This window comes from Carlito syrichta, unplaced genomic scaffold (assembly GCF_000164805.1).
Source record: "Carlito syrichta isolate Samal-C Ts95f unplaced genomic scaffold, Tarsius_syrichta-2.0.1 Scaffold129867, whole genome shotgun sequence".
NCBI lineage: Eukaryota > Metazoa > Chordata > Mammalia > Primates > Tarsiidae > Carlito > Carlito syrichta.
Window position 1 is genome coordinate 109,454 of NW_007073963.1, and position 16,706 is coordinate 126,159.

The following is a 16,706-nucleotide window of genomic DNA, read 5'->3' on the forward strand; positions in this document are numbered from 1 at the left end:
TGGTTTCTTATCCAGTCCACCATTCTATGTCTTTTCAGTGGTGCATTTAGTCCATTCACATTCAGGCTGATTATTGGAATGTGATTGCTTATCACTGTCATGAGGTTCTTATAAAGTTTTCTCTTTGTTTGCTTGTTTTCTTTTGGCTTTGGGGTTAGTGTATGTGTGTGTTTTCAAGTTTCTTGTTGCCCTGTATTCTCTGTTGATTCTGTGCTCTGCTGTTTTCTTGGGAAGTGTGTAGTGATTATTTTTCTTCTTTCTTCTGTGCTTAATATTTTTTTTTTTTTGAGTTGGAGTCTCACTCTGTCACCCAGACTGGAGTGCAGTGGCCACTCCTGGCCACTGCAGCCTCGACCTGCTGGGCTCCGGTGATCCTTCCGCCTCAGCCTTCCAAGTAGCTGGAATCACAGGCACGCACTACCAAGCCTGGCTAATTTTTTGATTTCTTGTAGAGATGAGGTCTCGCCAAGTTGCCCAGGCAGGACTTGAACCCACGGGCTCAGGCAATCCACTCACCTCAGACTCCCAAAGTGCAGAATTACAGGCTGAGCCACCAAGCCTAGCTTTAATACCTTTTTAAGAGTCTCCTGTAGAGCTGGTCTGGAAGCTGCATAATCTCTTAGGGATTGGGTGTCTGGGAAGGATTTTGATTCTCTATCACTGATGAAGCTGAGCTTGACTGGATAGGAAATTCTTGGTTTAAATTGCTTATCTTTGAGGACTTTGAATATAGGGCTTCAATCCCTTCATGCCTGTAGTGTTTCTGCCAATAGGTCTGCTATTATTCTGATTGGTTTTCCCCAGTAGGTTGACCTTTCTCTCTTCTTGCCTTTAGTATTTTTTCTTTTGTGCCTACTTTGTGTAGGCGAATTACTATGTGTCTAGGGGTTGGTCTTCTAATATGATGTCTTATGGGAGTTCTCTGTATCTCTTATGCTTGGCTGGTCACATCTCTGGTAAGATGGGGAAAGTTTTCTTGGATTGTTCTTGGAACACTTGTTCCAAGTTGTTCTCATTTTCCCTTTCTTCTTCTGAGATACCAGTCAGGCATAGGTTTGCCCTCTTGATATAATCACATCTCTTGTAAGCTTTGTTCCTTCTTTCTGAGCCTTTTTTCTATGTTTTTTACAGATTGGGTTAATTCCATGTTCTGGTCTTTAAGTTTGAGATTCTTCCTTCAGCTAGATTGATTCTGCTTTCCATGCTTGTCATCTTGTTATTTATTTCCTGGATGAAGTTTTTTATTGCCAGAATCTCTGTTACAAGTTCTTTCAGTGTTGCATCTTGTCTTTCTTGAGTCTTATTCATTCTTTCCAACCATTCCCTGATCCCTGTTGTATTCTGGTTGCAGTCATTGGTGACTCCCATTGTTTGGGTACCATAGTCTGATTTCTCAGGAGTTTTGTCTTTGGTAGACATGGGATTGCTTGAGGTCTTCCTTTGACTTTTCCTCATTTATGACAGATACCTTGGTTTTGTTTTTTTCCTCTTTATCTCTGTTATTCAGTGTCAGTAGGAGAGGCTTTGATGTTTGCTCAGTTCTCTGTTCGTCCCTGATCAGGCTCTGGATTTGTTCTATTTTGAAATAGGATGGTGGATGTGAAGATTTGCTGTCTCTTGAGTTTTTGAAATCCGAGTAAAGTGGGGGATGGGGTGCTAGGAGTCAGATGCTACTTGCAACTTAAAATGTTCACTTATTGTGGTATGATTTCCCTGAGATCCACTCCCTACCACCACTCTATATGATGATATAAAGCATAAACCAACCCACCCCACAAAACAATCTGCAATAATAACAAAGTGACTCAGTAGGGCTAGGTGGCTCAGCCTTGGGAGGCTGAGGTGAGTGGATTGCCTGAGCCCACGGTTTCAAGACCCACTTGGGCAACTTGGTGAGACCTCATCTCTACAATAAATCAAAAAAAATTAGTTAGTCATGGTAGCACGTGTCTGTAGTTCTAGCGACTTGGAAGGCTGAGGTGGAAGGATCGCTGGAGCCCAGCAGATTGAGGCTTCAGTGGCTGGGAGTGGCCACTGCACTCCAGTCTGGGTGACAGAGTGAGACTCCAACCCAAAAAACAAAACAAAACAAAAACACAGTGAGACAAAACAAACAACAACAACAGAAAAACCCCAAGAAAACTAAACACACACACACATGCCTAGTACGAAGTAAATAGAGAAGAAAGACAAAAAGACCAAAGCGGGGAGAATAAGAAAAAAGGTGGGGGTACCCTAACACCTCACACATATATTGACACAACTCTTAAATTGTAAAAAATGAATATTAAAAAAAAAACCTCAGGAGAACAAAAGAGCAAAACCAACAGCAAAACCAAAAGATGAACACTCAATCATTCACATACACACATAAACAGAGAATGACAAATAAAAGCAGGAAGAATTAGAGAAAGAAAGAAAAAAAATTGGGGAGGAGATGCAGTTCAAAGCCTCCCATACACATTCATGCACAACGGAAAAATATTTTAAAAATAGATGAACTAACAAACAGTCAGAAAATTTTTAAAGTTAAAAAATAATTGAAAATTTAAAAAACAAAACAGAACAAAAGAAAAAACAAAAACAGAGACCAAAAAGCCTGTCCTCTTGTGGCAGGCTCTGTAGTTGTTCCTTTAATCAAATCTCTCCTGCAGAGCCACCTCTTTCACTCTCTCCTCAGGGAGTGGAGCAGAGAAGGAGGAGGGGCAGTAAGGTAGGTGGGGCTTCAGTCCTCCCCTCCCACTCTCCTATGATCTGGGAGATCTTTGGTGGGGATGTACAGGATAGTCTCTTCCCCAGGTATGTATTCTCATGATGTTGCCCCAGTCAGGCCTATGCTAGAATGGGGTTCTCCTATTGCGGCTGATGGCCAAGCTCCGTCTGGGTTTGTCCCTCTCAGTTGTGGCCCAGTTATGTGGGTCTGGCATTCAGAGGATTGCTGGAGAGGAAGGGGTTTGTGTCAGCCAGGACTCACCACTGATCTCTTTGGAGTTCTTCCTTGTCCTTTTCTAGCCACACCCTTTGTCCTGCGGTTGGATCAGAGTAGGAGGTGGGGCACCTGGAACTCAGCACTCTCAGGTCCCTCTGAAGTTTGTGCTGTCAGGATATTTCCTCTGGACCACCTTCCAGCCCTGAGTAGCTGATCTGCTATTCACAGAGATTGGCTCTCTGGATTGTGTCCGTAGCCCCTTCCAGGGCCTAATTAGGTCTCTCTCCTATTTCAATGGTAAGGGAGAGCCTGGGGCAATTGTTTGTGCGTTGCTTAAGCAACAGGTTGGAGGCTGGGGTAGGGAGCTGGGTGGAGCAATGCAAATTTCTACCTGGAAAATGGCTGCCTGGGCGGCTTCTCACCAGGCATGCATTTTTCTCTCTGGATTCCCCCAATGCTGTCTCTCCAAAAGTCAAATCCTGCACTCCAGCGGGTCCGGTATGCCAGGCGATGGTATATGCTGGGTGCCAAGTGCTGGGAATCAGCTGAATTCAGCAGGCTTTCCTCAGGCACGTTCCCACAGCCGATGTTTCTGTGGCATTCTTGGGATCTGAGCTCCAATCTCAGGGTATTGGGAGCCTGTAGTCACCCTCAGAGGGGAGACCCAGGTGGATGCAGCCGAGTATCCCCTCAGATAGACTTTCATGTTCCCACCAGCACCCACCTACTCAAGTGGAGAGTCTCTATTGTTGCTTGCCTCCACGGAGAATTCTACAGCGTGACCTGTCAGCTGCCATCTTAAGCTCCAAATGGAGATTTCTTAAAGAACTAAGTAGATCTATCATTTGATCCTGTAATCCACTATTAGGTATTTACCCAAAGTAACACAAATGCACAAAAGACAGCTGCACTAGAATATTTATTGCAGCACAGCTGCAAAGGTGTGGAATCAATCTAAATGTTCAACTGATAAGTGGATAATGAAAATGTGATAGATATATATAGGAAATATATATAATGGAATATTATTCAACAATAAAAAAGAATGAAATACTGTATTTTGCACGAACTCAGAACTGGAGAACATCATCCTAAACGAACTGATGCAGAAAGAGAAAACCAAACATGACATGTTCTCACAAGTGGGAGCTAAACTAAGGTTCTGCAAAGGCATATAGAATACAGAATGCTGCATATAGAATATAGAATGCTGCAAAAGCATATAGAATACAGAGTGCTGTAATGGACATTGGAGACTCAGAAGGAAGAGGGCAGGAAGGGTGGAGGGATGAAATATCATCTCGTAGGTACAGTGTGCACATGTGGTGGGGGTGGGTACACTTACAGTCCGAACCTCTTCGCCACTATATAATGCATCCATGTAACCCAAAACTATTTGTACCCTCTAAAGCTATTGAAATACAATATATACGTATCACAAAAATAATAAAATAAAATACACTGACTCTGCAAAAGTGAGGCTTAAAATAGTTCTGAAACTGATTGCACTATTGTCTCCCTTGTTCCCAGAAGGACTATCATTCTCATATTTCGTGAGTGACGTTCAGTGGAACACACCTGAGAAAAACTAAGTTAAGTGCTTACTAGTTAGTGATCAGTCACATTTTGGCAAATTCAGTGTAAATACTTTTTATATAGTTAATCGAACTCTTCATTTGGAATAAACATTTTTTATTTATACTTCTATGTTATCTTTGCATGAGGACTGGTGACATAAAGACATTCATGTGAAATATAACTGTTTAATAAGTGATAATTAAATATTTTGATGTTCAAAGAACTGAGTATACATTCCTCTAAGTGAAATAAAATTTTATTTATTAAACTGAACTCTTATTTCCTTCTAAAAATCCATAAATAATATCACTGTCTATTCAAACAAAACCTTTGGCAAAATTGAGCAAGACTGCTTAATATAAAATAAATCCTAAAAATAAATGTATGAGATGTAGAAAGAAAAATTAATTTGAGTCTGAAAGACTTTTTGTAGCAGAATGTACAAGAGAAGTGAACTAAGATGACTTTACCATAAGTAGAACAGGCATCTGTTTTATGAGTATGGCATTTTGTCAACTAAAAGATAAAAATAATCATGCCATGGTTAAAAACTCATTCATTTATAATTTAGGGAACTTCTTGGGGATAATGATAAGGCCCATTTAGAGTTAAAATGAAAAAAGGAATTCTTATTTAATACAGTTGTATAGATTATTTAAATAAGTTGCTAGAAAATGTACTTTTCAGAAAGAGGAATTTAAGTCTCAGTATATATAATGCTGCCAACATTTTCCTGTTTGCTAAATGCAAAAAAAGTTTTTTGTGAGAAATAAAAATTAAAACACACTTAAAGTCACTTAAAAGCAATCTTCCTCAATCTGTATTACAGGGCATATGTGCAGTGCATCCTCTAATTTTTAAAAAATGAGCTTTCCATTTCAGAATAGTTTTACATTTACAGAAAAGTTGCAATAATACTACAAAAAGTTCTCAAATACCCTGCACACAGTTTCTCCAATGGTTAACATTACCATGACATATTTAATCAAGATGAATTAATCAATCATTCTCTAATTTTTAATTGAGAAATCTATTGAACTAGAAACATGTGCATATCATTTATTTTCTAATCCAGTGACTTTTAGTGGCTGAAGAGTTGTCAGTACTAAGAATGCAGCAATGATAGGACAAGGGAGACATCCAGGAGCAATGCCAAATATCTGCCTCAGGTGATAACATATATTAACTTTGGTATTCCATGGTTTGCTAAAGCTGTTATGAGATTTTTAACTTGCACATGTGCTGTGTCTGCTATATGAAGAAAAAAAAAGTGAATTGAGGAGCGGGTTTACCTTTAGGTGAGTGCTGTCTAGTCTAACCCTCTGCAATGATGGAAATGTTCTTATCTGTGCTACATATAGCTAGTGGCTATCATATTGGGCAATGAATGCAGCCTTATATGATTTTAAATACAGTATCAATGGTCCCATGTTAAATTATACTGAAGTTACCAGGGGAGGGAGTAAAAGGTACAGATTTCCTGCTGTATTCTAGCAGATTCTTATTTTAAAGGGTAAGTAAGTTTGGTAATCTTTATGTTTCTTACCACTCCAGGTGATTTTGGAAAGCTTCTGGTTTGTGCTTGGGCTCACGTATCTTCAGTGTAGATGGCCTCGGACTAATAGGCTCCACTACACCTTAAGTCACAACAATATATCCCATCTTAGCACTTATAAATGCATATCAAGTGTCAGGCACTACCAAAATTAAGTATGGGAAGGAACTGTAAACTTGTGCTTTCCTCAGGGCCCAGCAGGGCATCAGAGGGAGTGGAGAATGTGATGGACTATGTTGATTACAGGTTAGATCCTCAGGCAGATAATGGCAGATAATATTTCTTAGAGGCAGATAATATTTCTTAAGGGCACTATTCTCTCACATTTTAATTTCAAAATTGCGACTAGAGAAAGCAACAGGAGGCTCTGGAAGAAAAGTTAAGGACTGTAGCTGAAGTGAACGACTTTGGGCAAGCTGACCAACGGCAGCAAGAGGGTAGATGGCTTCACAGCTCAGGCAAAGCCAGACACATTAGATCAGCTTTTTTGACATCAAGGATCAGTTTCATGGAAAACAATTTTTCCACGAACCGGTGTAGTGGGGGAAGAGGGAATGGTGAGGAGGAAGAGGATGCACAAACTTCACTGCTAATGTTAACCTGTATTTGCAGCTGCTTACCAGTGCTAGCATCACAACTGCTGATCTGACAGGAGGCAAAGCTCAGGTGGTAATGCGAGCTGTGGGGAGTGGCTGTAAATACAGATGAAGTTTCCTTGCTGGCCACTCACCTCTTGCTGTGCGGCCTGGGTCCTAACAGGTGCTGGTCAGTAGCCCAGGTGTGGGGACCCCTGAGTTAGACCTACAGTGGACATGGGGACAGAGTTTCTGTTACAAGCCTTGGGCAGAGAGAACAGAAACTAACACAACCCTATGAGGTTTAAGTCCCTAAAACTTCATGGAATAAGGAGACCTATTTAAATAATTCCAATTTAAAACTCAACACCCAAATTCCCAGTGGGGGTAGGACTCAGGAAGAAGTGATTATCTTTAATGCCCTAAACAAATATGGAAGACATAATTTACCCCCAAAGTCTTAGAGATCCCAGAAAATGTGAGGACTCTACAGGACCTCTGAAGCAGTGAACCAAGAATGATAGATAATCTAAAACAAGAGACAAGGACAATATTCTACTGTGTGAGTATGTCATGTGTGGCCCACCTATGAGCCAGAGAAATGATATGGTACAAAGGAACTTTCATCTACACATTTTAAATCTGATTTAAAAACACATTTTTTTGTATTGTAAAGGTGTTCAATTAACATTTATAAAAGAAAAAGTGTGCATTTTTTAATATAAGAGAACCATATCCACATTCTTCAACAATATATTCTGAATATACTTTTTGCCCCAAATAAATAAATTTATTTACAAAAAGTATCTTCCAAACTTTTAGGTATTTGGACCTTAACTGTTAGCTACCATGAATCTGCTAAACATACAGTAGGTAAGTAGGATTATGTGTTGGTGTGTAGGATACATTAATTCTGGGCTTTTAAGAATGTTTGGTTAAGTAGTATTCTAGAAAGACCAGTCATCAAGGGCATGCTACCTGATTTTTGCATGTTAATGTATATTTTACCCAACAGAGGAGCTAGAAAGTAAGCAGATATAATTTTAAAAGATGAGAGAAATAAAAAGTTTAAGAATATAGAATTCAGATCCAACAAATGAAAGACATTATCAGTAACATTCAAGCCCATGGTGTAGTGAGCACTGCTGCTTCTTAAAGATATTATTAGCTGGGTGTGGTGGAGTGTGCCTGTAGTTCCAACTACTTGGAAGACTGACGTGGAAGGATCACCTGAGCCCAGCAGGCGGAGGCTGTGGTGGCAGTGAGTGTGCCACTGCACTCCAGCCTGGGCGACACAGTAAGACTCCAACTCAAAAAAAAGATACAATAGTGTATTTTACAAAATAAATTAATGGGTGACATACACTCATACCAAAAAAAATAACCTGCTCTAAACTGTGTTCCTGAAGATACATTTTTTTAGTGGACAAAATGGGGAAAATAGAGTAAATAAGTATCCCATGCAAATCTATTTTCATACAGAAAGATAAAACTAAGAGATACTTCCTCTTCCATAACACAGCCAGTTTGTAGTGAGACTCAGGAAAAAATCATCACTTTTCTGGTCAATGCAAAGGACTTTTGTGACTTAGCCAGACTAAAGCTGTGATTCTAGCACCAAACCAGTGACCTACATGAAAGAGAGGTTTCATTTCCTTCTTACCTTTTACGCACAGCTTGCCAATTGTTGACCAAGAAGTCTTTTGCAACATACTGGCCAACTTCAGATGCTGCCACAAAATCAATTATATTTGTTTCATTAGAAGTGAATGGAGATGCACTGATGGCATATTCCATATATCTGCAAAAGTGAATTTTCAAAAACTAAATTTTTAAAAATCTGATATAAAGAGTTAATTTAAATAAATGATACTAAAATCCCATGGTTCTAAGTCAGTGATATACAAATATGTATTGTTTTAATTCCTATTTTAGCACATTTCTATTTTTCTCCCTTTAGTTTATTAATCACCTGTTGAGTATCCATGGGTCCTTGCTGCAACTCATGGCATAAGCAAGATTAATCCTTTCTTCTTCCTCTGTTGTGTTCGTGTAAACATCTAATAAAAAGTCCCATTCTTTATCACCTCCCAAGGCAATGCCATAACATAAAACCACATTTTTAATTGGATAAGGTATTCTGTAAGATAAAACATGCAATGGTATTTCTCATAGTAAAGTTATATGTTCATCCAGGTTGTCATCCATTAGAAGTATAAATCTAGAAAAAAATATTCAAGATCTCAGTTATAAAGGTCAAAAATCAGTATCTAGAGAGGTGATTGTGGGAACTGTCAAAAGCATTAATTTCATAAGATGAGATCAAATTAGCTTAGAAACTAAGGAGTTTTAAGAAAGAAGTTAATTAGAATAGTACAGTTTATGTTAATGCAGTTTGGTCTTATATCTCACCATCACATTTCCTGAGAATCCATCTGAGGTGATATATACTAAAACCAAAATGGCAGAGTCATAGTCGTAGCTCTTAGTGTAGCTACAAACAGAGAGAGAGAGAGAGAGACACACACACATACACACACACACACACACACACACACACACACACACACACACACACACGAGAAGAGGGGGAGAGGGAAGAAGGGAGGGGAAGAGAGACGGGAGAGGAGAGGAGGGATGTTCTGATGCTTTCATAGATATAACAACAACAAACAATTGTAAAGAACAACCTATTAAGGCTCAAAACAAACACAGAGAATTATAAGTACATGTTTGTTGGGAGAATGAACCAACAATGAGAGGTCCTGGGTGACAATTCACTGTATGCATTCTAATCTTCTATTGTTATGTACAAACTCACATTAAACAATTATTAATAAACACCATTTGAAAAGAAGAATAGAAGAGAGAGATTAGCAAAGTGAAAACAAAATGGTCATTCCCACAGTGAGAGCATCAAAAAAGAGAAATTGTCAGTCCTAAAACAGGACAAAAACAAAGAGAATTACATGATTACTCTTACTCATTCTCTGGATAGTTCACCCATTTTCTGAAGAGTTCCCTTGACAGCTGAAGGCAGTCTTCAAGGCCCAACCAACATACAGTGTCAAAAAGTTTTTCCAGTGATATTCTTGAAGAAAACATCCAAGAAAAAGAGTTTATTTAGCATTATCACCTTTATTTTCTGTCTCCAAGAAAGAGTGCTTCATAAAAAGATTGGTATTTTAAAACACTTTTTTCCAGTAACGTCGGATTTTTAAAAAATAGTTTTTGTAGATGACAAATGTATTTAAGATTCAGAGAAATGTTTCCTAAGAACCTCTTAGGCACCAAAAAAGTTCCTAAGGCTAGTATTTTTTGATAGTTAGAAATAAATTACTGCTATCCTTCATCTTCCTCAAACACACGAGTATACACACACTCCACATCAGTTGTCCATTTTTTTCCCTCCCTTTTAGCATAATTATCTTATGGATAAAAACTCACTTTAGAATATCTGAGATACTCTAAACTTTAAACTTAATCTGAGATACTCTAAACTTTAAAATAAAGTTCCTTTTCTATACAAGAAAAGGAAAGGGAGTAGCTGATTTCTCCCCTTCTATTGTTTGCTTTCCATTGCTTAAGCGTCTATTTCTTCCCATACTTTTCTGGGCTGTTGTATACATGTTCAGAAAAAGAATAAAGATGTTTGGTTTGGTTTTATGGCTGAGCAGGAGAACACACTATAGTTCAACACAAAATAAGCACCAAAGAAAAGAGTGGAGAGCAATAATAAATCAAGGTAAGTGATGCTGTGGAGCATGTCTCCCTATTCTCTCTAAGTTTGAGGTCAAGAGTAAAGAAACTCATTCTGGCCATAAGTTTCCAAAAAATGCAAGAGCCAAATCTCTGTTGCTCCACTCTCCACTTATGCCTGGCCTGACCTGACCTTCTGATAAGTAGAAGTGAAGTGTTCAATGTGGAGGCCTTCTGAGTTCTGGTCATTCATTTATATACTCTACTCACTTCCTCTCCCACCCATCCCAACACCAAGCTGGTTGGAGTTCTGTGGAAGGGCAGTCTATGTCTCCAGGCCTGCTCCAAAGAGAACTGGCCCTGATATGCTACAAAAAATAGGCCACTGTGGTGAAATTTAGGAAAGCCAAGAAAATGTCTGGTTGTGAGCACACTTTTGCCTGCCCATTCATTCATTTACACAACTTCATACCAACTCTCCATCACAACTAGTCCTTGTCATCATCCACTGACTAGTCCATTCACTTCTGTCGTCCAGTCATATGACCTAGCACTAAAATTTCTATCTTCTCAGAAGGCTACTATTGAAAGAGAATAATCACTTTTGCATATTTTGTATTTCTTGACTGATCTAATTTGAGTTCGTTTGACTAGAAATTGTAAGTATAATCCCTGCACAATGGTTAGCTACAAATTCTCTCCCTAAATCTAGAAACCCAGCCTACCCACACAAACCTCATATCACAGGGAGACCAGAGGCACCAGAGCCCCATTTTTTGCCTTTTACTTCTTTACCGAATCATCATGACAACATGCTTACTCCCTTCATCAAACCAGTGATGTGGAAGTCATTTGTGATACTCATGTACCCACACACAAGTGATTGATACACATCACCGTCAACCTACCTCATCTCATTTGCATAATGGCAGAATTCCTGTTAACACTAATATAGAGAAGGGACTTTTCTTCTGTGGTTTTCCCATATCCTTCAACTCACTGGTGTAGGCTATCTTTGCTTGGCACACCCTTCACCAATAGCAGGACATAATTAGGACTTCAACCACTAGTCTAAGCTTTGAAAATATGGAGACATAAACTGCTGTGTGTAATGTATATGCTTTGTAGGTAAATTAAGATTCCCAAACTAGCCAGGTGTGGTGGCTCATACCTGTAATCCCAGCACTTTGGGAGGCAGAAGCAAGAGGATTGCCTGAGCCCAGGGGTTAGAGACCAGCTGGACAACTTGGCAAGACCTTGTCTCAACAATACACAAAAAATCTGATCCCAAACTACTTTCTCCCATTGAGACATATGTAGTCCACCAAATCCTGAACTATTCTCAAATAGCACATAAAAATATCTCAGTGAATAACACATATTAATATTTTATGACTTTTAAAGGCCTGTTAATATGAATCCATTTTATTCAATTATCACTTCATAAAACATACTTACTTAGCTAAGTAGTCATCTTGCAATGCCAACACATTTTCACGAATTATAGTTAAATAAGTATTCCATATTGAATTAAGTCTCTTTAATAGATACTTCTATAAACAACAAAAATTATACTGTTAGTTCTGGATCATAACACTGAATTTACATTGTATTTCTATTTATCTGAAAAGGCATCAATAAAGAAGGGCAGATATTTCTTCAGAAATCCTCCTTATCTGTTACCAAATGTGTAACTGGTTTATTCCTTGAGCTCTCTAGGCACAGTTCTCTCATATGTAAAATGTGGTTTATAATAATATCAATTTTATAGTGTTATTGTGTGGATTTAATAGTATAATGTATGCAAACACACTGTGTGGCACATAATAAAAACTCAAAGAGATATTAACTATTATTATCATTTAATATCACCCAAACATTTCCAGTTGTGTTCAAAATAGAGGAAAAAATGTAAAACAATATCTCTACCTTAAAACTTCCATGCTAATGATATATGCTGCCAAGAAAAATACAGCAAACTGGTTTGAGTCTGAAATAAAGTTGCTCCAACTGATTTATCAGCTGGCAAATGTAAGATGATAAAAGATAGACATTTACTAATAGATCCCTAAGAACAAACCAGATATTATTCATTAAAATTCTTCAAAAACAAAATATTAGGCTTTACTTCATACCAAGAAGCAGTTATCAGGTGAGCCAACTCAATCCCATTGACATTCCAGTGCTTTCTTCTCTTGGTCACTATCCCTACACTCAACTAAGTTCCCATAGGTACTTCGGACACTAAAAAAAAACAAAGTCTGGAATCCTGAGGTATTTGGGTATCTCACCCTCAGAATGACTCAGAAACTCACTTGACATCATTACCTAACACACTTTCTGGTTTGTTTGTGGCCCCTAGTTGTCCAAAGAGTGCTCCTTAACTTTTGCTTTGATTTTACTGACGCCGTTTATCTTATAATTACATTTTAAGATCTGACAATGGAACTTTTCCCCTTTTATATTTTTTCATGTATGATGACGTTATTTCTCCATTCATTAATTCCAATTTCCCTTATTCATTTCCTAACATCAACAGCAGTTTCAATATTTCTACTTATTTCTGGAATATAGCTCTCTGGTTTTAAGTGATGGGCCTATACAGGGAGGAATGCCCCCCAAAGCGGAATTTGTCTATGAAAAATTGTACATTTATTCTTACATGTTTAAACTTGTCACCTTCAAAGTATTCTCCATCTGATGCAATACACCTATCAAGATGCTGTTTTCACTGCTCAAAACAGTTTTTGAACTCATCAATTGTGATACCTCTTAGTGCTTCTGCCATTTTTTGTTTCACCTTTTCCACATTGGCAAAATGTTCCCCTTTGAGAACTTTTCTTCATCGGGGAAACAAAAAAAGAGTCACTGAGGGTGAGATCAGGTCAAAAGGGAAGGTGGGGCATGGGGGTCATGCTGCTTTGGTCAAAAACTGCTGAACACCGCTCTAGGCAGGTGTGTTGTCATAATGGAAGAACCAGTTGCCTGTTTGCAACAACTCAAGATGTTTCTTTCATTTTTCATATCAGCAAATCATGATGCAACCTTCTCAAAACTTTGAGATAAAAAACCAATGGATTCCTAGAACACTTACCTAGCAAAGGAAGTCTATACTAAAAGGGGAGCTGTCCTCCAAAAGATAATTCCAGTTTTTTGGGGTCCCCACTTAGATCAGAGTATTGCAATTATAAACATAGGGGTGTTAAATGTCATTCTGTTTGCCTAACAGTCTCTTGGCTAATAGATACTATCTTTTCTATAATAAAAAAAGGCATATTTGTTCCATCTACTTTGGTGTCTCAGGACATACTGTCACATCACCAAAAATTAAGTACCCTTCCAAACCACTTTTAGATCAGGTCTATGACAAAGGTATTTATTTCCAAGGACAACCACGCATTGTTAAGAAAATTAATACACACAAACACACACACATACACACGCACACATATGTAATACATATATTAGACTATTACTTTGGGAAAGACCTATCTCATAGATGCTGTCCAGAATATGAAAAGAGGAAGAGAGGATTTATTTTAAAACTACATAACAAAGAATGAAATTACCTTTAATAATGGATATGTATCATAGTTGTTCACATCATAAACAAGATCCCTGGTCGTCAAGTGTGCCAAGACCATATGCCATACTATGATTTCGTCTTCCTCAGCAAGGTACTTGGTTAACTCAAGTGCAGTTTCAATCTCAATATAATTGTTTCTGTTTGGTTTAAAGGAATACAACACTGAAAAAATCTTCACTTGCTAAATGATTTACACACATTTGGTATTTGTTCCATGATTCAATGCCTGACTTTAGTAAGGAATGTGAATAAATCAAGAAAATAGAGGGTAAAATCCCTTCTTATTGATAAGATAGAAACCAAACAATGTTGACAGGCCATTTCTGTTTGGTACTTTCAAGTGCCCAGAGTCTTGAAGGCTATAGAAAATCTAGGCCAAATGTTGGATTGATTATTGGGAAATAGAATAGCTGTGTATTTAGCATGCATTCTTATGAGAGTATAATTTCCATTCAAGTTTTAATTAGAAGTCATTCTCTACCTAAGACTCTGTCAGCTACTGGTGGGCACACCAACTGCAGGCATACCTCAGAGATATTGTGAGTTAAGTTCCAGATGATCACAACAAAGCTAACATCACAAAAAGCAAGTTATATGAATTTTTTCGTTTCCCAGTGCATATAAAAGTTATGTTTACACTATACTATAGTTCATTAAGTGTGCAATAACATTGTCTAAAAAAATCTAAATACTTAATTAAAAATACTTTATTGCTTAAAATATTAATGATCACCTGAGCTTTCAGTGAGTCATAATCTTGAGTGAGTCAGTTTTCTGAAGGTTGGGGTGGCTGTGGCAAGTTCTTAAAGTAAGACAATAATAAAGTTTGACATGTTGATCAACTCTTTTTCACCAAAGATTTCTCTGTGGCATGTCATGTTTTTGATAGCATTTTACCCACATTAGAACTTCTTTCAAAATTAGAGTCAATCCTCTCAAATTCTGTCACTGCTTCATCAACTAAGTTTGTGTAATATTATAAACCCTTTGTAGTTGATTCCAACAATGGTCACAGCATCTTTACCGGGAATAGATTCTATCTCAAGAAACCACCTCCTTTGCTCATCCATAAGAAGCAATTTCTCATCCAATCAAATTAAAATTTATCATGAGGTTACAGCAATTCAGTCACATCTTCAAGCTCTATTTCTAATTCTAGTTTTCTTGCTATTTTTGCCACATCTGCAGTGACTTCCTCTACTGAAGTCTTGAGCCCTCGAAGTCACCCATGAGGATTGGAATCAACTTCTTACAAACTCCTGTTTATGTTGCTATTTTGACCTTCTCCCCTGAATCACAAATGTTCTTAATGACATCCAAAATAGTGAACGCTTTCCAGAAAGTTTTAAAATTACTTTGCTCAGCTCCATCAGCAGAATCACTACGTGTGGGAACTATAGCCTTATGAAATGTATTTCTTAAATAATAAGATTGAAAATTAGAAATTACTCCTGATCCATGGGCTGCAAAATGGTTATCATGTTAGCAAGCATAAAAACAACATTAATCTCCTATACATTTCCATCAGTGCTTTTGGATGACCAAGTGCATTGTCAATTAGTAGTATTATTTTGAAAGGAATCTTTTTTTCTGAGCAGTAGATCTCAAGAGTGGGCTTAAAATATTCAGCAAATTGACCAGGCTCAATAGCTCAGCCTGTAATCCCAGCACTTTGGGAGGCCGAGGCGAGTGGACTGCCTGAGCCCCGGGTTCAAGACCAGCCTGAGCAACTTGGCAAGATCTCGTCTCTACAATAAATAAAAAATTAGCTGGGCATGGTGTCGTGCACCTGTAGTTACAGCTACTTGGAAGGTTGAGGAGGAAGGATCACCGGAGCCCAGCAGGTTGATGCTGGGGTGTCCATGAGTGTGCCATGGCACTCCAACCTTGGAGACAGAGTAAGACTCCAACTCAAAAAAAAAAAAATTAGCAAATTATAGTACAAACAGATGTACTATCATCTAGGCTTTGTCATTTCATTTATAGAGCACAACCAGAGTATATTTAGCATAATTCTTAAGGGCTCTAGAAATTTTGGAATGGTCAATGATCACTGGGTTCAGTGTAATGTCATCAGTGGCATTAGCCTCTAACAAGAGAGCCAGCCTATCCTTTGAAGCTTTGAAGTCAGGCATTAACTTCTCCCTTCTAGCTATGAAATTCCTAGATGGCATTATCTTCCAAATGAAGGTTGTTTCAGTACACTGTGAATCTGTCATTTGGTGTAACCACTTTATCAGTGATCTTAGCTAGATTTTCTGAATAACTTGCTGAAGCTTCTACATCAGCACTTGCTTCTTCGTCTTGTACTTTTATGTTTTGGAGATGGATACTTTCCTTAATCCTCATGAATTCCTCTGCTAGCTTCCAACTTTTATTCTGCAGCTTCCTCACTTTTCTCAACCTTTACAGAATGGAAGAGAGTTAAGTCCTTGCACTGGATTAGGATGTGGCTTATGGGAATGTTGTGGCTGGTTTGATCCTCTATCCAGACCACTCAAACTTTTTTCCATGTCAGCAATAAGGCTGTTTCACTTTCTTATCATGTATGTATTCACTTTAGTAGCATTAGTTTCTTGCTATTAGTTTAGTAGCATTAGTTTCTTGCAATAACTTTTCCTTTGCATCTACAATTTGGCTAACTTTCTTGCTTAGGTGGCTTAGTTTTCAGCATATCTTGCTTTCAATATGCCTTCCTCACTAAGCTTAATCATCTTTAGCTTTTGATTTAAAATGAGAGTTGTACAACTATTCATTTCACTTGAACACTTAAACGCCATTGCA

General features: G+C 38.1%; 1 protein-coding gene across 1 annotated transcript in view; it reads right to left on the reverse strand.

Annotated features, from left to right (window-relative positions):
* Positions 1-16,706, reverse strand: part of LVRN (laeverin) — an 80,410-nt gene that overhangs the window by 12,274 nt on the left and 51,430 nt on the right. Inside the window, exons 14-18 of the mRNA XM_008048931.1 lie at positions 13,906-14,059; positions 11,795-11,889; positions 9,621-9,728; positions 8,610-8,777; positions 8,301-8,438 (exon numbers count right to left, since the gene is read on the reverse strand). Coding sequence (XP_008047122.1) covers positions 8,301-8,438; positions 8,610-8,777; positions 9,621-9,728; positions 11,795-11,889; positions 13,906-14,059 — 663 coding nt within the window. The remainder of the gene's footprint in view (positions 1-8,300; positions 8,439-8,609; positions 8,778-9,620; positions 9,729-11,794; positions 11,890-13,905; positions 14,060-16,706) is intronic.